Source organism: Ovis aries, chromosome 8 (assembly GCF_016772045.2).
Source record: "Ovis aries strain OAR_USU_Benz2616 breed Rambouillet chromosome 8, ARS-UI_Ramb_v3.0, whole genome shotgun sequence".
Taxonomy (NCBI): Eukaryota; Metazoa; Chordata; class Mammalia; order Artiodactyla; family Bovidae; genus Ovis; species Ovis aries.
Genome location: NC_056061.1, coordinates 69,281,861 through 69,303,808, shown reverse-complemented (window position 1 = coordinate 69,303,808; position 21,948 = coordinate 69,281,861). Strand labels below are relative to the sequence as shown.

Here is a 21,948-nt window from a genome sequence, read left to right as displayed (position 1 = left end):
ACACTGTGAAGGCAGCAAGAGTCATTTCAAATTTTCTTAAATTGATGGAGCAATGAGTTGGCATTGGACTACAGTAGAAAAGAAAAATAATTAGATCAGCTCTGGAAAGTCCATCTTATAAGCAGCAAGTATCATTTAAAGATATGAGTTTTAACTTAAGATATTAACAGAGAGACTTACACTATACAGATTCTTACAGTTCAGATCTATATCCTATCTTTTTCTAGAAACAAATAAGTCATGGAACCACGGCAGTTCACCTCAAAATATTAATAGAGAGAAAGAAATGCATTGAGGAACCATCCAAGTATGTTTTAACTGACCTATAAAATTAAAATACAAAATAAAAATAATTTGTCCTTCGTATTCTCTGCCACCTTTCTTACTATACTCTAGCATTACAGTACATAAAACTGTATACTTAAATACTGAAAATATCTAATATTTCTACTGGGATATTACTTTCTTGTTGGTCAAATTAATATATCTTAATATGTTCTAGGAAATTCTAGTTGCATGACAATCATGTAAAACGTGTTTCTAACATTTTTCTTCTACTTACTTGTGCAACCATGCAAAGGGAAGTATATATTAAAAATCCTTTTCATTCATCATTTACTTACTTATTAATTTATATGGGAAATAAATTTTGTTTTCTTTTTTTTTTTTCCTTCAAAATTTAAACTTTTTATTTTGTATTGGGGTATAGCCAGTTAAGAATGTTGTGGTAGTTTCAGGTGAGCAATTTGCTTTTGAAACGCTGCAAACTCACTTCAACAGTTGCAACCCAAAATGGCTACCTGAGTATTCTGCTTCCCAGTGGGGACTGAGCAAACAATTTAGGACAAGGACAGTCTTTAAAGAAATCAGCAACTAATTATCCAAGGAGCTGGTGGCCCAGCTATGTTATTATATAGTAAAATCTTCCTTTCCTTTGACCTCCAGAAAGCCTTGTTTGGACCACAAAAAGGAGTTCAAAGATATGATGAAATGGCAACCCATTAAGTGACTTCTTAGCAGCTTGTTTAGTAAAGACTTGGTGGGAATAAGAGACTACAGCTATATTATAGATCACTTAGAACTTTTCTTTTCTTTTTTATCTTCCTTCCTTTCAATTTTCCAATCACCTGCATGCCTACCTTCTCAGGGTATATTTTCCTGGGTATTCGCTCAAGTGAATCTACATGATTCATTCATAAGGCTCTTTACCCAATTTATGAGATTGCTTAAGAAAATATCTAAGAATTTAACACACAATATATGAAAGTACTAACCCTTCGAACAAAGCTTAAAATAATCCTTCTCTTCAGGGCAAGAACATTTTCTCCACCCTATGGCAAATAACAGACAAACTCAAAAGAGAAAAGGATTTTCTTACTTTGTCTTATATAGATGCATAATACCATGAACTATTTCAACTGAGGGGTTTCCACTGAAGAAGGAAATCTGATCTGGAAGCTGCTTGGATGGAGAATCAAGAGCAGCATTTACACCTTCTTTACTTGGATCTTTACTTCTCTGTGCAGTGGGGGATGCTTCTGAAGATTTCCTTTCTTCCACTGTAGCTTCTGGCTCATCTGGGTTGGCCTTCATGGTCTCAATGATCACATCTGTCATTTCTCGACGACCAAGATGCTGATGTATGATTGCTGCTTTCTCCCCTGGTGACTTCCCTTCTAAACAGGCTACAGCTGAAGCTAGTGTCTTCTTTTGGATCTCCTCATCAGACATTTCCCCAACGGCAGCGCTGAGCTCCAGGCGGATGACAACTAGTGACACACTCATAGGGCAGCCGCTGGCGGCAGCGCCGCCACCGCCTCAGCAGCAGCAGCACCTCCGCGAGCAACCCTTTGAGCCACAACAAGCTCCACTTCCGCCTCCAAATTTTGTTTTCATAATAATTTTTTATCTGGAAACACTGGCCTACATAACCTTATCTCTAGTGATTGATGTGCCTTCTTTATGAGGTCTAAATAAACTGTTAGCTTTCACAACAGAGCAAGTAATGGAACAATCTGGTTAAACAAGTTTTCTAAATATAAGAAAATTCATTCTATATACACAGGCAGATTTTTAAATATTTGAAAATCCTAAGACATTTAACACTAAAAATTTAAAATACTTAAGAAAATTCAATCTTTCACTAACGGCATTCAAAATATTTCAGGATGCTACAATCCTACAGGCAACATTAAAAATATTGGCCATCAACGTGTTATACTTATTTTGAAATGCTAGTTATGCACTCTAGCCAATACAATGCCAGAGAAACCAGCCTTCACTTTACCTGCCTGCCCCATAAGAACTTGTAGACTGGGAAAGGAAACAATTCAGCTAGATCCTCCCCAAATTATAAAAATATTGATCTAGTAAAATTCTGACTTAGACAATGTAATGCTCAGTCATATTTAATCGACTTGAACATACAAAAATTCCTTTTAATTTAAAACATTTTTATTTTTACTTGCTGCAAAAGTCAAAGAAAGGGGATGTGCTCGCAGAACCTTCAGAGAGGAACACAGCCCTTCAAACCTTGATTCCAGCTCAGGGAGACATGGATGATAATTTGTTACAGTAGCAATAGAAAACTAATACATGTACCATACAAAATCTATAAGTCCATATAAATATAGTCCATACAGTCTGTGCTGTAATAAATTATTATCCATATCTCCCTGAGCTGGAATCAAGGTTTGCAGGGCTGTGTTCCTCTCTGAAGGTTCTGAGAGCATATTGCCTTTCACAGCTTCTAGAAGCTGCCTGCATCCCTGGATCATGCCCACTTCTACATCCTCATATAACCTAACCTATTCTCTTCCAGGGGTCAGGAAGTGGGCATCTTTATATGGCCAGATTCTGCCTACTGCAGTATGTCAGGTTTATATCAAAACCTGTAATTTTCAAGTCAATATTCACCAAGCAAATTAAAATTCTCTAATACTATAATTATTATTATTATGCAGAATAAAAATTAAAATGTCACATTTAATTAGATGATGGCATCTTCTCTGTTTTTAATTGGAGTAAAATTGTTTGACAAAGTTGTGTTAGTATCTGTTGTACAATGAAGTGAATCAGCTATATATATACACATATGTCCTCTCCCTCTTGGACCTCTCTCCTACCCCCTCACCACCCCATCCATCTAGGTCATCACAGAGCACACATCTGAGGCTCCCAACCTAAACATCCAGACAGAAAAATGAATAAAGAAAATATGGTACAGAGGGGCGGTCCTAAGATGGCAGAGGAATAGGATGGGGAGACCACTTTCTCCCCAACATATTCATCGGAAGATCATTTGAACGCTGAGCAAATACCACAAAACAACTTCTGAACCCTGGCGGAGGACACCAAGCACCCAGAAAGGCAGCCCATTGTCTTTGAAAGGAGGTAGGACAAAATATAAAAGATAAAAAGAGAGACAAAAGGGTTAGGGATGGAGACTGTCCCAGGGAGGGAGTCGTAAAAGAGGGGAAGTTGCCAAACACCAGGAAACCCTTTCACTGGTGGGTCTGTGGGAAGTTTTGGAATCACAGAGGGCAACATAACTGAGAGGAAAAAAATAAATATATAAAACTCACAGATTATGTGCCTAACTGCAACTCCCAGAGGAAAAGCAGCCCAGACGCTCACATCTGCCACCAGTAAGGGGGATTGCTGAATAGGGAGGTGCGGGCTTCATTGCTTAGGGTAAGGACAGTTCCTGAACGCCCTGAGGACAATCTGAGGGAGCCAATGTGAGATAGCAACCCAAGCTGTGGGATAGCCAGAGAGAGAGCGAAAAAAAGAAAAAGAGGAAAGAGAGAGAGAGAGAGAGAGAGAGAGAGAGAGAGAGAGGGAGAACTTTCCCAAGAAAAGCTCTAATCTAAGGCACTGCCGGCCTGCTCACAGAACAAAGGACTGAGAAAATACCAGAGGAGAGCTAGCCAGCAGCAGACCGGCCCATCCCCCACTGGAGGCAGGTGGGAGGCTACAGCCAGAGCCAGAAGGTGAGGGGCAAATTCAGCCTCAGAGACAGCATCCTCTACCAAACTGCGAGCAGGCTCCCAGTTGCTAAGTCTTCCTGGGATCCTGGATGGTTGACATCTGCCAGGAGGATCGCAACCAGAGATCAGCTCCCCAGAGGAGACACAGGGCACACCTGAGACGGCAGGCACACTGCGCACCTGGGAAACCCAGCGGCAGGGACAGGGGAGGTGATAAGATGCACCGATCCACCTGGGGAGAGTGCACTCGCCAAGCACCTGGTCGCCTGAGTTGCTCAGAGGTGGGAAGGACACAAAACGCAGGCCCAACAGAGTCTGTGCCTTTGTGGAGTACCCAAGAACCTGAAACTGAGTGGCTTAGATTTGGGAAGTGCACGTAATGCAGGGCCTGCTTTAGACAGTTCCTGCAGAGCAACGTGGAGCCTGAGTAGTGTAGACTGGGAAAACACACACACCGTGAGCAGGGGCAAACCCAGCGTGGCCCAGACACTGTGAGCACTCCCCACACACGCCAGTGATATTTGTTCACAGTGCTCCTCTATCCCAAAGCACAATTGAACAAGTGAGCCTAAATAAATGTCCACCTTCACCCCCTTGTGTCAGGGTGGAAGTTAGATACTGAAGAGACTTGCAAACAGAGGAAGCCAAAATAAACAAGAGAGAACCACTTTGTAAGTGACAGGTGCAACAGATTAAAACCCCTGTAGTTAGCATTGACTACATTGGAAGGGACCTATAGACCTTGAGAAGAAGTATAAGCTGGAACAAGGAACTATCTGAAACTGAACATACCCCACACTGCCCTCAACAGCTCCAGAGAAACTCCTAGATATATTTTACTATTATAATTTTTTAATTAAAAAAATTTTTTAAAGTTCTTTATTACTCCTTTAATTTTCATTTTTAACCTACTATGCTGCTAAGTTGCTAAGTCACTTCAGTTGTGTCCGACTCTGTGTGACCCCATAGACGGCAGCCCACCAGGCTCCCCCGTCCCTGGGATTCTCCAGGCAAGAACACTGGAGTGGGTTGCCATTTCCTTCTCCAATGCATGAAAGTGAAAAGTGAAAGTGAAGTTGCTCAGTCATGTCTGACTCTTCGCAACCCCATGGACTGCAGCCCACCAGGCTCCTCCGTCCATGGGGTTTTCCAGACAAGAGTACTGGAGTGGGGTGCCATCGCCTTCTCCGAACCTACTATTACCTTGCAAAAAAAAAAAAAAACACCATTTTAAAAGCAAATTTCATGTTTTTTTTATAACTTTTGTGATTTTGTTTTGTTTTTATTTTTTTTTAATGTTGTATTTTTGAGAGTCTAAACTCTAGATTTTTAATCTTGGCTTTTTGGTATTTGTTATCAATTTTGTATGTACCTTTAAGAATCCAATCTTCAGTACCCATTTTTACTTAGGAGTGTGATTACTGGCTTGATTGCTCTCTCACCTTTTGACTCTCCTTTTCCTCCCCCAGGTCACCTCTATCTCCTCCCTCCCCCTTCTCTTCTCTACTTAACTCTGTGAATCCCTTTGGGTGTTCCAGGCTGTGGAGAACACTTAGGGAACTGGTCACTGTCTAGATTGGTTTCTCTCCTTTTGACTCCCCCTCCTATCCTCCTGGTCACCTCTATCTCCTTCCTCCCTCTTCTCTTCTCTATGGAACACCATGAACCTCTCTGAGTGTTCCAGACTGTGGAGAGCAAACAGGGAATTGATTACTGGCTAGACTGCTCTCTCCCCTTTTGATTCCCCCTCTTCTCCTCGTGGTCACCTCTATCTCCCTCCTCCCTCTTCTCCTCTCCATGTAACTCTGTGAGCCTAGATTGAGGGCAGGAGGAGAAGGGGATGACAGAGGATGAGATGATTGGATGGCATCACCCACTCAGTGGACCTGAGTTTGGGTAAACTCCCGGAGTTGGTGATGGACAAGGAGGCCAGGCATGCTGTGGTTCACGGGGTCACAGACACGACTGAGTGACTGAACTGACTAAACTGAACAGGAAAAAAAAAACTATTAAAAATATAAATGTATGGAGGCTAAACAGCACACTTCTGAATAACAAACAAATCACAGAAGAAATCAAAAAAGAAATCAAAATATGCATAGAAATGGATGAAAATGAAAACACAACAACCCAAAACCTATGGGATATAGTAAAAGCAGTGCTAAGGGGAAGGTTCATAGCAATACAAGCCTACCTCAAGAAATAGGAGAAAAATCAAATAAATAACCTAACTCTACACCTAAAGCAACTAGAAAAAGAAGCATCCCAGGGTTAGTAAAAGGAAAGAAATCATAAAAATGAGGGCAGAAATAAATGAAAAAGAAACAAAGGAGACCATAGCCAAAATCAACAAAGCTAAAAGCTTTGGAGAAATAAATAAAATAGATAAACCATTCACCAGGCTTATCAAGAAAAAAGGAAGAAGCAAATCAACAAAATTAGAAATGAAAATGGAAAAATGACAACAGACATCACAGAAATACAAGATCATAAGAGACTACTATCAGAGACTATACGCCAATAAAATGGACAACTAGGAAGACATGGACAAATTCTTAGAAAAGTATAACTTTTCAAAACTGAACCAGGAAGAAACAGAAAATCTTAACAGACCCATTACAAGCACGGAAATCGAAACCGTACTCAGAAATCTTCCAACAAACAAAAGCCCAGGACCAGATGGCTTCACAGCCAAAATTCTACCAAAAATTTAGAGATGAGCTAACATATATCCTACTCAAACTCTTCCAGAAAATTGTAGAGGAAGATAAACTTCCAAACTCATTCTATGAGGCCACCATCACCCTAATACAAAACCAGACAAAGATACCACCAAAAAAAGAAAACTATAGGCCAATATCATTGATAAACATAGATGCAAAAATCCTTAACAAAATTCTAGCAAACAGAATCCAACAATGTATTAAAAAGATCATACATCATGACCAAGTAGGCTTTATCCCAGGGATGCAAGGATTCTTCAATATTTGCAAATCAATCATTGTGATACACCACATTAACAAACTGAAAGATAAAAACCATATGATTATCTCAATAGATGCAGAGAAAGCCTTTGACAAAATTCAACATCCATTTATGATAAAAACCCTCCAGAAAGCAGGCATAGAAGGAACATACATCAACATAATAAAAGCCATATATGATAAACCCACAGCAAACATTATCCTCCATGGTGAAAAATTGAAAGCATTTCCCCTAAAGTCAGGAACAAGACAAGGATGCCCACTCTCACCACTACCATTCAACATAGTTTTGGAAGTTTTAGACACAGCAATCAGAGAAGAAAAAGAAATAAAAGGAATCCAGATTGAAAAGAAGTAAAACTCTCATTGTTTGCATATGACATGATGCTTTACATAGAAAACCCTAAAGACTCCACCAGAAAATTACTAGAGCTAATCAATGAATATAGTAAAGTTGCAGGATACAAAATTACCACACAGAAATCCCTTGCATTCCTATACACTAACAATGCGAAAACAGAAGGAGAAATTAAGGAAACAATTCCATTCACCACTGCAATGAAAAGAATACAATACTTAGGAATAAATCTACCTAAAGAAATAAAAGACCTGTATGTAGAAAACTATAAAACACTGATGAAAGAAATCAAAGAGGACACTAATAGATGGAGAAATATACCATATTCATGGATCAGAAGAATCAATATAGTGAAAATGAGTATGCTACCCAAAGCAGTCTATAGATTCAATACAATCCCTATCAAGCTACCAACGGTATTTTCACAGAGCTAGAACAAATAATTTCTCAATTTGTATGGAAATACAAAAAACTTCGAATAGCCAAAGCAATCATGAGAAAGAAGAATGGAACTGGAGGAATCAACCTGCCTGACTTTGGGCTATACTACAAAGCTACAGTCATCAAGGCAATATGGTGCTAGCACAAAGACAGAAACATAGATCAATGGAACAAAATAGAAAGCCCAGAGATAAATAAATCCATGCACATATGGATACTTTATCTTTGACAAAGAAGGCAAGAATATACAACGGAGAAAAGATAATCTCTTTAACAAGTGGTGCTAGGAAAACTAGTCAACCACTTGCAAAAGAATGAAAATAGAACACTTTCTAACACCATACACAAAAATACACTCAAAGTGGATTAAAGATCTAAATGGAAGATCAGAAACTATAAAACTCCTAGAGGAAAACCCAGGCAAAACACTCTCTGATGTAAATCATAGCAGGATCCTCTATGACTCACCTCCCAGCGTAATGGAAATAAAAGCAAAAACAACCATATGGGACCTAATTAAACTTAAAAGCTTTTGCACAATGAAGGAAACTATAAGCAAGGTGAAAAGACAGACTTCAGAATGGGAGAAAATAATAGCAAATGAAGCAACTAACAAAGAATTAATCTCAAAAATATACCAGCAGCTCATGCAGCTCAATGCCAGAAAAATAAATGGCCCAATCAAAAGATGGGCCAAAGAACTAAACAGACATTTCTCCAAAGAAGACATACAGATGACTAACAAACACGTGAAAAGATGCTCAACATCACTCATTATCAGAGAAATGCACATCAAAACCACAATGAGGTACCATGTAACGCTGGTCAGAATGGCTGCTATCAAAAAGTCTACAAACAATAAATGCTGGAGAGGGTGCGGAGAAAAAGGAACCCTCTCATACTGTTGGTAGGAATGCAAACTAGTACAGTCACTATGGAGAACAGTGTGGAGATTCCTTAAAAAACTGGAAATAGAACTGCCATACGACCCAGCAGTCCCACTGCTGGGCATACACACTGAGGAAACCAGAATTGAAACAGACACATGTACCCCAATGTTCATCACAGCACTGTTTACAATAGCCCGGACATGGAAGCAACCTAGATGTCCATCGCCAAATGAATGGATAAGAAAGCTGCGGTACATATACACAATGGAATATTTCTGAGCCATTAAAAAGACACATTTGAATCAATTCTAATGAGGTGGATGAAACTGGAGCCTATTATACAGAGCAAACTAAGTCAGAAAGAAAAACACCAATACAATACATTAACGCATATATATGGAATTTAGAAAGATGGTGATGATCCTATATGCAAGGCAGCAAAAGAAACACAGATGTAAAGAACAGACTTTCGGACTCTGTGGGAGAAGGCGAGGGTGGGATGATTTGAGAGAATAGCATTGAAACATGTATATTATCATATGTGAAACAGATCTCCAGTACAGGTTCAATGCATGAGACAGGGTGCTCAGGGCTGGTGGACTGGCATGACCCTGAGGGATGGGATGAGGAAGGAGGTGGGAGGGAGGTTCAGGATGGGGAACAAATGTACACCTATGGCTGATTCATGTGAATGTATGGCAAAAACCACTATAATATTGTAAAGTAATTAGCCTCCAATTAAAATAAATAAATTTTTTAAAAAAGAAAATATGGTACATATATACAGTGGAATATTACTCAGCCATAAAAGGAACAAAACTGGGTCATTTGTAGAGACATGGATACACCTAGAGTCTGTCACACAGAATGATGTAAGTCAAAAAGAGAAAAACAGACACTGTATATTACTGCATATATATGGACTCTAGAAAAATGGTACAGATAAACTTATTTCTAGAGCATCTTCTCTTAATAAAAATGTCAGTTTGTTGAGCCTCTGACTTCTTTCCCTTCATACCTGCATACATTTGATACCAATCCACCACTTGCTACCTTATTCTAAATTTATTACAACTCAGCACATGGTAGATTCAGTTCAGTTCAGTTCAGTTCAGTCGCTCAGTCGTGTCCAACTCTTTGCGACCCCGTGAATCACAGCACACCAGGCCTCCCTGTCCATCACCATCTCCCGGAGTTCACTCAGACTCATAAAATATTAAGTTGTATTAAGACAATGTAATATATATTGCTTATTATATTTGCTATGACTATGGCAAAATTACTTGTTTTTTTTTTTACATATGAGGATATATTTCAGACCACAATAAAACCTTCACAGGAAAATGGTATTTCGTAAGCATTTTGATTTCCCACACAAAGTTTTTAGGAAGAGGGATACTGGAAAAATAGACTATTAATCTTGGCACAAATTTTGGAGATACCACATGCCACTTTAGGAAAGATATAAAGGAAACGGCCAAGAGATCTTTACCTGACTTGCCTATGGTCATAGGACTAATCTGAGACATAGTTAACTCCAGATAACAGTGAACTTTTTCTCTCAAAATGAAGCTACCATCACTTTATATATAAAATAGATTCAACTACAACTCTCATCACTTTTATCACACTGTAAATCAATAACTCACACTTCAAGGGATGTGTAAGATATATTTTACCATTGTGCCCAATGACAACACACAAACTAAGGCAAGGATCAAATCCTATGCAGACCTTGTGTAAATTACACAAAATTTATAAAATGTTACATGATATGGGAAAACTTACTATGTAAAAAAGGAGAAATTGTCAAGTTGACAACAAAAGTGCAGGCTATTAAGCCTAAACTATTTGCATATAATTTCCACAAGTTGAGAAAAAACTTGAAAATATTGAACTTTTTAATGATAAAATCCTGTTTCTTTTTGGTGGACTAAAATGAGAAGGGTACAAGTACTTTTTAGATGAATTTTCTGGGAGACAAAAATGGCTTAGAAGCAATACAGTTGGAGAAACTGTATTCATTATGTCAAGAATATTTAGAAATATTTAAAAATTTCTTCCCAAATATTTTAATATCTGCTTTATAAAAATATCAGCTATATTACCTATAGCCTAATATAATGAATTACAAATATCAGCCTGATTTTTAAACTAATTTTTTCAAATATTAAATATATATTCTTTATATCCATATAAACATATAAATTCCTTCCTATAATAAGTTTGAAATCCAGTTTTTAAAGTTACATGGGAAAAGCCTCTTAAGTTATTAACACAATTTTATTGTCTTGGTATCATAAAGGAGAATTAAAATCAACTTACTTGATGTAATAGGGCACTTTATTATGTGAAATGGATCTTTGCCATGGCAGCTGGACTGAAGCTGAAGAAACAAATGGAGGTTATTGGAAACACTTCTAACTCTTATGTCTTACGCCTTAATGCAAAACAACTGAACATGTTTTATAGCAAATTCAATGAGAAATGCTGGATTCCTGTAATTATGAAATATGCTAGGCCTAACAAAGAGTGGCTTTAAAGATTCTTTTAAAGCATGGAAAGAAACAATACAGTCTCAATTTCTAATGCCAACTCTGATTGAACCTGTTGATATAAATATTTTTAAAAATCACATTTTATTGTTTCTAACAATCAACATTTAAAACTTATTTGAAAATACATATGCTGTATAAATTTTGTATAAGCTAAAACCAAAGTTAATTTTACCTAGGCAAAATCTAGGTATAATCTACAATCTACATATACCGATATTGTAAACTAGATTTCTTAAGATTGAATTTTCCAGGTCACTAATAATACTCTTTACTTTGCTTCATGGGCACAGAATAACTAGTACAGATGTCATTTAAACAAACTCAATTATATGGATTTTGAAAGGAGAAAATTAAACATAGCCCAAAGGTTTTAAAGAACCAAGGCAATTATCTAGATAGAAGAATTCCAAATACTTATTTTCATCTGAAATGCACAGGAAATACAGTTCCTTACTTTTATACACTAGACAGCACTATGATTGAGATTTTATATTTTGTTTTACTGAGGTACAAATTTCTTATAATTCCATTTACTATTTATAAAATTTTTTTCTACATTAATTAAGACTTATTCAAGTAGAGTTGTACCTGTGCATCTAGAACGTTTAAGGAATTTTGGTAAATATACTAAAAAAACAAGCAAATCCATCTAAAGTGTTGCAAATATCACTAGGTTCTCATATAACCAGTTGTTGCTACTATTTTTTTTTTCTCCTGAATAAGGTGTCATAATCCTACTCACTAATATTTAGCATTTTGAACTTTACAAAGCATTTTCAATATGTCTGTTAATAAGGAAGCGAACAATGAGGAACTAAATATTAGATGTGAAATAACTTGCTCAAAAATAAATGGCTGAGCCCAAACATGATTTCAGGATTTCGGACCACCAGTCAGCAGTATTTCTATTCGACAACCTTTCCTCTCTTTCTAAAGTGTGAGCATTCTCTTCTTGAACTATGTCCATGAAAGAATAAAAAGGGGATGACAATGTGGAACTAGGTATATTAAATTTCTCGTAGAGCCAACCTCTTTGCAGTACTGGCACCAAGCTAATAGGTCAGTCTTTATTTTGTGCCTAACTAAACAGGCTCCTTTCATAACCATGGCTAAAGTTCAAGAAATTTAACAAAGCCAAAGATTTCAAGCAGCAGTGGATAACAATTACTAAATTTATTAATTGGGATTTTTTGGTACAATTCTCCATTCATTTTAATGACTGTTTTGATCTGAATAACCTCGACCTCCTGGACTGTTCATGCCAGACAATGAAGGGCAATGTGCTGGAGTTTCACAATTTTTACAATGTTTCACTTGCTAAAGAGCAAGAGTTTGATTTTTATTATGAAAGAATGGTTACTAGGTGAAAGTGTTCAGTTTCATCAATACTAATAAATATATACACTCTAGAACTATAGAGTCTTAATGGTTTGTTAAATTTCTCTTTACTTTGGTCTCAGCATATAGCTTTATGTTCCATAAAATAAAGTGCAAGCAATCTGGGGTAACTCACAGCTAACGAATAATGAAGCAAACCTATTTACTTCATGAACATGGAGAGTATCCAAACTTTGGACATGCACTATTGCATCCAGGTAGACAGCATATTCCAGGAAGGACTCAACATTTCAAAGACAGGCTACCTAAGAGCTCAGGTGTGTGAAACAGGTGTGGGAGTGATGGGGTGAGAGAGGACCGGGGAGAGACAGGGAGAATTGAAACAGAGAGACAGAAACACATTAGAGAGAGCTGGCTTGGGCACTAGAGAGGCGCAGGACAGGAAAATCAGGAATGACTGATTAGGATTCTTGAAATTGTAAGAGTAAGAAAAGCCTGACCTTGAAGTGAGGTAAAGCAAATCATCAAGCATGATGAATATTAAGAGAAAATATAAATGTAATAAATTTAGTTGGAAGACATATCATTATTATTTCAGTTTTCTCTATGGCTGTAGATACAAAGGTACCATAATTGGAAAAATAAGCTTGGCATTAAGTTTCAACCTTCACTTAAATTAAATTAAACTAAGTGCTTGCTTACATATGCTTTCCAGAGAAAAGGAAAGGAAAGGAATAACATTTAGAGAAAGCACTGGTGCTAAGAACTGTGCTAGGTATTTTGTGTAACTTGGTATGTTTTCTTATTTAAATCTCAAGGCAATCAGAGGAAATACGTATTATTTTAGTAATTTTAAGATTAAAAAAATGAACTTTCAGGACTTCACAGTCCCGGTAAAAGGGAAAATTAATATTTTAATCTCAATCTGGGTGACTCTGAATCTGATATTCTTTAATTTCCTTAGCAGTGAGTGATAAAGAGCTCAAATTACTTATTAAAGATCTCATGAACAGTCAGTTCACAAAATGAAAAATTTCAGTTGAAGACTATTACATAAAACTCTACATGTGTGCTTTGGCTAAATCTGCAATATTTAATTAGAAGAAAAGCTAAGTATGACTGCAATGAGCCTAATAAACCAGAATCTTCTCAAAGATTTATGGGGAATTTTTTTCTTTTTGCTTTTTAAGTCTCCAGGTGCATTGAAAATAAATATGCATTTCTTAGTAGGAAAATTAATTTAAAAATTTTATATATAAAAATGATTTCTTTACTGTGAAAAAGTTCAAAATCTTTGCATATGGCACAGCAATAGGATACTATATTAGTTATTACAACAGATGGTTCAGTGAAAAACCCTAGCTAAAGATGAATTAATTTTTGCTTCACTTCAAAGACTTACCATGACCAGATGATAGAAACAGTAACCAATAAGCACTGGGTATTGATTGGTCACTGATGTTGAGATCTTTTTTTATATTCATCTAATAAAGCATATCTATTTATAGCAAAGGATACAGTTTCTTGAGTGAAAGTGAAATAATATGCTGATTCATTCAATTAATGAATTAACTGGAAGTCACATTGGTACTTACTAGAGAGAAAATGCTGAGAGGATGGTCCAAAATCTCTGTGGGCTTCCTGAAGCTGTTTAAGGCGATCATCTACGGAAACCTGCACATATACATACAAGAAATAATTTGATTTCAAAACAATGACCTTAATAATAGCCTTGATTTAAGTACTATAATAAATGGTACTGTAGCCCAAGATATGACTGCTGGTACAGACTCGTCTAAATTTGGGATCAAAGTATGGGTATGAAAATAAACTCGACATCAAGTAACAGTAAATAGTGCCAGGTACTCTTCTAAGTATTTTATGTGAATTCTTTTAACTCTCACAAAACTCACATTGAATAAGTATTACTCATTACAATCATTGTTTTACAAATAAAGATATGGAGACCTAAAGAGGTGTTCAAGGAAATAAAGTTATTATTATGTGGCAATGTTAGTATCCACACCCAATCCATCAGATGTCAGAAGCTATGTCTTGACATTATTCAACACTTTAGTCAAAAGCAGTAACACTCTAAAGCATCCAAAATAAAGATATGGCCATGGGGTCAGTGCTACTCATCTCTCTTTTGTAAGGAAGGTGGTAAAAAGGGCTGTAAAAAGAAGTCTAAAATATTCCAAGGGAAAAAAAATAGATGATAATGATGATGACACAGATGACAGATATAGATGGAGAGTGAAAGGACATATAAATATGGATGACTTATATTCCTCCAAGTTCATGTCTATCATCTTGACTTGGGAGTATTCAAGTAGATACCAGGTGAATTATACACTCTATATATCTGTTTACACACAGTCTTAGCTCTCTACATTTTGAAAATGCGGATTTGGTACCCTGAGAAATTAACTGCAAATCAATAACAATTGCACACAGCCTACTGACATTTCCATTTCTCTTCCTGGTCTTTGTCTAGTAGTGCTAGTCAGGTGTTCCACTTAGATTGCCAATCTTATTTTCAGCTGCCTTTAAATGGAACGTGTGTCTCTGGCTCACTGGGTACCTCCTTTTCTTCCTGGTTAGCTATCAAAATTACATTAGCAGGTACTTGGTTTGTTGTGACCAAAAACATTCAAATGCCACACTTTTACATTCCAGAGAACACAAGACGCTACTCTTGAAATTTAACATCACTGTCAGCCAGCATAAATTGAGCTCCTCATATTTAATCAGCAACTAACATCTGAGCAATCCACTCCAGTATTCTTGCCTAGAGAATCCCGTGGACAGAAAAGCCTGGTGGGCTGCTGTCCATGGGATCGCACAGAGTTGGACATGACTGAAGCGACTTAGCATGCATGCATGCATTGGAGAAGGAAATGACAACCCCCTCCAGTATTCTTGCCTGGAGAATCCCGGGGATAGAGGAGCCTGGTGGGCTGCTGTCTATGGGGTCACACAGAGTCGGACATGACTGAAGCGACTTAGCAGCAGCAGCAGCAACATCTGAGCTCTAATGGTTACCAAGCTTAGAGATCAGCATGAAAGAATAACTTTTTCATGCATAATGTATTCCTTGACTTCTAATCTTTGCAGATGGTAACAACAGAAGCAGAGTGGCGAGGGAATCAAGATGGACCACAGCAATACCAGTATGAAGATAATGAATTAGAGAAATGGAGCAGAGTCAATTGAAATAGAATAAAATTCAAATGCTACTCTGTTCTACTCAGTAGAAAAGCATGCATGAGTTTAACAGATTCTGCTTTACTAATCCCAGATTAATATTCTTTTCAAAGACAGAAAAGACTGTTTAATACTACATACTCATTCATAACCTCTTCAATTTCATGAAGAAAATATAAACCACTAGGTGTTTCAACAGTTGAATTAATTCAGGACCTATCATGGGGCTTTCCTGGTGGCTCAGACGACAAAGAATCTGCCTGAAATGCAGGAGACCTGAGTCCAATTCCTGGGTTGGGAAGATTCCCTGGAGAAGGGAATGGCTACCCACTCCAGTAGTCTTGCCTGGAGAATTCTGTGGACCGAGGAGCCTGGTGGGTTACAGTCCATGGCGTCACAAAGAGACGGACACGACTGAGCAGTTAAAAATACTTGGCAGGCCACAGGACTTATTCAGGACCTACCATGCTATAAAATATTATACCTCTAAAATAAAATGGTTTTATGTGCTACCTCAAAATTGCATGTTTATCTTGTCAAATTAGGTCACTTCAATTTAGGTCCAAAACATATAGAGAGACTAGTAAGCATTATTTTTTTCAATCTTCCACTTTAACTGGGGCTTCCCTGGTGGCTCAGAGGGTAAAGCATCTGCCTGCAATGCAGGAGACCCAGGTTTGATCCCTGGGTTGGGAAGATCCCCTGCAGAAGGGGATGGCAACCCACTCCAGTACTCTTGCCTGGAAAATCCAATGGACAGAGAAGCCTGGTGGGCTACAGTCCATGAGGTTGCAAAGAGATGGACATGACTGAGTGACTTCACTTTCACTTTTTCCTTAAAGTATCCCACTACTTTTCAAGGGAATAAATTATTATTATGACTCCTAGAAACTGGACACTCAGTATGACAAAGCTCTACAAAGACTGAGCCAAATATTACTGACTGGAACATGTGGTGACTTGCAGATACTTAGTAACACTCAACAAGATTCTTCCTGGTTTGACTCTTAAAACTGAAATGCTCAGCTATATTAAAACAACTACATTAGAGCAACTAAGATATAAGAACCTAAGGTAAAATACCATTGTACTAAAGTGTGCTAGCTGGAAAAAATGAGCAAGATACATAAAAAGCAAGCAATGGAAGAAGGATGGATACTTTCTTAACTTTTCAAAAGAAAAAAAAAAAAACAAACCATGATTCAAGTAAGAAAAATGACTCCTTTATGAGCCATTATGGAAAGAATGTTTCTGTGACCTACCATAGGTTTCAATTACTATGATTTATTTGACCTTTTGCCATTTTCTACAAAAATCCTATGAAGAGAATGCTATAAAATTACATTAAAATCTATATTCAAAAGTAAATGAGGCCTTTGGGTTCAAGATACAGAAAGACAAATAACTAATGTCATCATATGCTAGAAATCCATTATTAAATACAACCCATAAAGACCGAGGAAAGGATGGCAAGTGGTAGAACAGTGGGGTAGGGCTTAAAGACCAAGGTGTGAGCCTGCATTATGAAGAGGAATCAGCTGACACCTGCAAAAGTTTCCATCGCATATTAAGGTCATCGAGCTGGCGAGACATCTTTAGAGATGGGTGCAAGTCAAGAGGAGACAGTTGACTGGATAAATCATTCATTGTTTTAACTTTTAAGTTGATTGGTGCAATTTCTTCTCTAAATGCCTAGGAGAAAAGATAAAAATAATGCCATTAGAAAAGAATAAAACAAAAGCTAGTATTCTGTATTTCCTAAAATAAATAAATAAATAACAAAACACCAAGATCAGCTGAAAAGTCATCTGTGATACCTGCTCACTCAACAACTGACTTGACTGAGGTCTTAAAGAAACAGGACTACCAGCCAGAGTTCCCCTTTATAAACCAGAGACTCTAAATAGATGCATGAAGAGAAAAATTATAGCACAAACACATTTAAATGATTTATGTATTTAATGATTATGTATTTCCTTCAAATTTTCCATTTATACTGTTTATTCTGGGAAACATTATTATTCATTTCACTAATTGCTAGACTGGATTTTATCTTTAATTTTCTTTCATATTTCCCAGCTTTTCATATGGATACTTTAATATTTTTTCACTTGATGCAAAAACTCAATTTGAAATGTCTCTATTTAAAATTAAGTTAGAAAGTGGCCAGTACAAAAAGCTTTCCTCACCATAAAATCCGTGCCTATTATATACCTAAGATGTAAGTTTTCTCTCTTTCAAAGTCATTTATGACCTTTCTTTGTGCTTAGAGGTAGGGAAGGAAGAGCAGGGTCTATCAGAAAAGAGGTAAACGAAGCTTAGAATTGACAAATGACAGTTTGGGGCATAGTAAGAGACCTGGAACAGGTGGAGGTTGAAGGGATGTATGTCAAGAGGGAGAAATAAAACAAACAAAAAATATTTGGGTTCAGTGACAGTGATATGTCCTATGAGAACGAACAACATAATAATGAAAACACCAAGTTTTTCTCCTTTCTCCACATAATTTCAACCCCCTCTATGTTCATGTATATTTTTTTCCCATAAAGTTTTGGTTAAGATTCCATCCATCCCTTGAAAGACTCACTGGAGTGCGCCACCTATTGGGAAGACTTCCCAGAGGCCTTTCCTATTCCAGTCCTGGTTGAAGGCCCTGCCCATGTGTTTACCAGCTTTCTATCCCTCATCTCCAAACCAGCCAGGATTTCCAAGCTGCACTTCTCTGGACACACAAATCAGGTTTTACAGTGGGGGCATTTTTTATTGTTTTGTGCCATATGAACCACTTGTTCTAGATTTTATATACTATTTCTTATTAGAGCTCTTAGTTCGTGGTGACGTGAGCATTCATATTTTAATATCTCCCTCCATATAATGGAAGCTTCCTGAGAACAGACACTCTCCAGTACTCAGTACAAAGTTAGTAATAAAAGAGGGGCAGAGTTCCTTTCTAATGATCAAGGTTCAAAAATGGCATCTGAGGCAAGATTAAGTCAGTAGAGGATCTGCCTGAAATGCTGAAGACTGGGGTATGATCCCTGCATTAGGAAGATCCCCTGGAGAAAGGAATGGCTACCCACTCCAGTATTCTTGCCTGGAGAATCCCATGGACAGAGGAGTCTAGTGGGCTACAAAGAGTCTAGTGGGTCACAAAGAGTCAGACACAACTGAGCAACTAACACTAACACACAAGCCAATATAGCACCAGGAACAGAAGTGGGATATTAAAAGAAACTTGAATATTTTTAATTCTTTGTTATGCTAAATATTAACTGTGTACCAAACATACAGGCATTAAGTGCTGTGAACATACTATTAGAATAAGCTCTCAAGTGTCATCTTTTCTGCAGTCTTCACCCTTTAAGAGAGTAGGCATATGTGTTTCAGTCCCATTTCTTCTCCTCTTTCATCACTCCAAGTTTAGCTAATGAATAACAGATATCAAAGAGCTTTTGAACGCTTTAAGGTTTTATTGAAACACTACAATATTAATTTTACTTCCTCCTCATACTTATAAAAAGGAAACCTTTAGGCACTTCCCAAATCCTCTTTTTATAACATGAAAAGGCTAAAAATAATCATTATGGTTGGTAAACATCAAAATAACATTACTAACATAATTTTGTTTTTAAAAAGAAAATTAATTTTCAACAAATCAGATAATACGTTTATTTCAAAATTGTTGAACATGTCCAAAAACCACATGAAGATGCTCAAGTTGGAGGGTCAGAAGAACAGATCTGGAGCCCAGAGAAAAAATGAAAGATATAGACCTTGGAGGTAACTGTGTCAATGACACCTGAAACAGTGAGCATAGAAGGCAACACAGGAGGAAATATCACCAGAACCTTTAAGACACTAGCATTTCAAATTTAGGCCTCAGATGGACATTTGATTTCAGCTGTAAATAAGTGATTGAAGTGGTGGAGTTAAATAAATTACTCTGTAATCGAGCATAAAGTAAAAAAAAAAAAAATTAAAATCAGATAGAAGAAAGCAAGCCCATGAAGATGTGAAAATTGCTGCTGCGTGGAAGGAATTCAGTTTGGGATAGTTTTTCTCCATGATTGCAGATGTTGATCATTCATGAGTGACAGAATGTATACAAATAAACAAATTCACAAATACAGGTCAATGACAAAAGATGTACGATAACAGAAACATTATAGGTTTAAAGAATTCATATTTAATAAAAAAGCATGGGACATAGAGAGGGGTGGGAAAGGAGAATTTTTCAATCTGGACTTTGAAAAGGCCTGAGTTCCCGCAGATTCAGTTTGAGATACAGAACTCATATCTTTCAAGCTTTCCTCAGTGGTGATCTTATATCATAGTATAATAATCAGCTTTTAAAATCAATATCTTTGTATTTTGAAGGCCTTAAAGATGAACAATAAAATGCTAGAAAATATTCTCAGGTTTATATAATTTTAAATAATAACTAGTTTTACTTCAAATGATGGTGAAAGTTCTTTAAAAATTATAACTCTAAGACAGATTTTAGAGATGACAAGAGCTTTTTCCTTGGAATCAAGGCCATCCCCAAGAAAAAGAAATGCAAAAAAGCAAAATGGCTGTCTGAGGAGGCCTTACAAATAGCTGTGAAAAGAAGTGAAGTGAAAAACAAAGGAGAAAAGGAAAGATATATCCATTTGAATGTAGAGTTCCAAACAATATCAAGGAAAGATAAGAAAGCCTTCCTCGGTGATCAATACAAAGAAACAGAGGAAAACAATAGAATGGGAAAGACTAGAGATCTCTTCAAGAAAATTAGAGATACCAAGGGAACATTTCATGCAAAGATGGGCTCGATAAAGGACAGAAATGATAGGGACCTAACAGAAGCAGAAGATATTGAGAAGAGGTGGCAAGAATACACAGAAGGACTGTACAAAATAGATCTTCAAGACCAAGATAATCACAATGGTGTGATCACTCACCTAAAGCCAGACATCCTGGAATGTGAAGTCAAGTGGGCCTTAGAAAGCATCACTACGAACAAAGCTAGTGCGGGTGATGGAATTCCAGTTGAGCTATTTCAAATCCTGAAAGATGATGCTGTGAAAGTGCTGCACTCAATATGCAAGCAAATTTGGAAGACTCAGCTGTAGCCACAGGGCTGGAAAAGGACAGTTTTCATTCTAATCCCAAAGAAAGGCAATGCCAAAGAATGCTCAAACTACCGCACAATTGCACTCATCTCACACGCTAGTAAAGTGATGCTTAAAATTCTGCAAGCCAGGCTTCAGCAATACGTGAACCGTGAACTTCCAGATGTTCAAGCTGGTTTTAGAAAAGGCAGAGGAACCAGAGATCAAATTGCCAACATCCGCTGGATTATCGAAAAAGCAAGAGAGCTCCAGAAAAATATCTATTTCTGCTTTATTGACTATGCCAAAGCCTTTGACTGTGTGGATCACGTTAACTGTGGAAAATTCTTCAAGAGATGGGAATACCAGACCACCTGACCTGCCTCTTGAGAAACCTATATGCAGGTCAGGAAGTTAGTATGGGACATGGAACAACAGACTGGCTCCAAATAGGAAAAGGAGTATGTCAAGGCTGTATATTGTCACCCTGCTTATTTAACTTATATGCAGAGTACATCGTGAGAAATGCTGGGCTGGAGGAAGCACAAGCTGGAATCATGATTGCCGGGAGAAATATCAACAACCTCAGATATACAGAAGACATCACCCTTATGGCAGAAAGTGAAGAAGAACTAAAGAGCCTCTTGATGAAAGTGAAAGAGGAGAGTAAAAAAGTTGGCTTAAAGCTCAACATTCAGAAAACTAAGATGATAGCATCTGGTTCCATCACTTCATGGGAAATAGATGGGGAAACAGTGGAAACAGTGTCAGACTTTATTTGGGAGGGCTCCAAAATCACTACAGATGGTGATTGCAGCCATGAAATTAAAAGACGCTTATTCCTTGGAAGGAAAGTTGTGACCAACCTAGATAGCATATTCAAAAGCAGAGACATTACTTTGCCAACAAAGGTCCGTCTAGTCAAGACTATGATTTTTCCAGTGGTCATGTATGGATGTGAGAGTTGGACTGTGAAAAAGTTGAGCACCGAAGAATTGATGCTTTTGAACTGTGGTGTTGGAGAAGACTTTCGAGAGACCCCTGGACTGCAAGGAGATCCCACCAGTCCATCCTAGATCAGTCCTGGGTGTTC

The 21,948-nt window shown here is 37.4% G+C and overlaps 1 protein-coding gene across 29 annotated transcripts in view; it reads right to left on the bottom strand.

Moving 5' to 3' along the window:
• The window catches only part of UTRN (utrophin), a 555,518-nt gene that overhangs the window by 91,358 nt on the left and 442,212 nt on the right, over positions 1-21,948 (bottom strand). For all 29 annotated transcript variants that reach the window (XM_060419779.1, XM_060419784.1, XM_060419780.1 and 26 more), the window contains 3 exons: positions 17,311-17,457; positions 14,154-14,232; positions 10,988-11,048 (listed from right to left, as the gene is read on the bottom strand). In XM_060419779.1, coding sequence (XP_060275762.1) covers positions 10,988-11,048; positions 14,154-14,232; positions 17,311-17,457 — 287 coding nt within the window. The remainder of the gene's footprint in view (positions 1-10,987; positions 11,049-14,153; positions 14,233-17,310; positions 17,458-21,948) is intronic.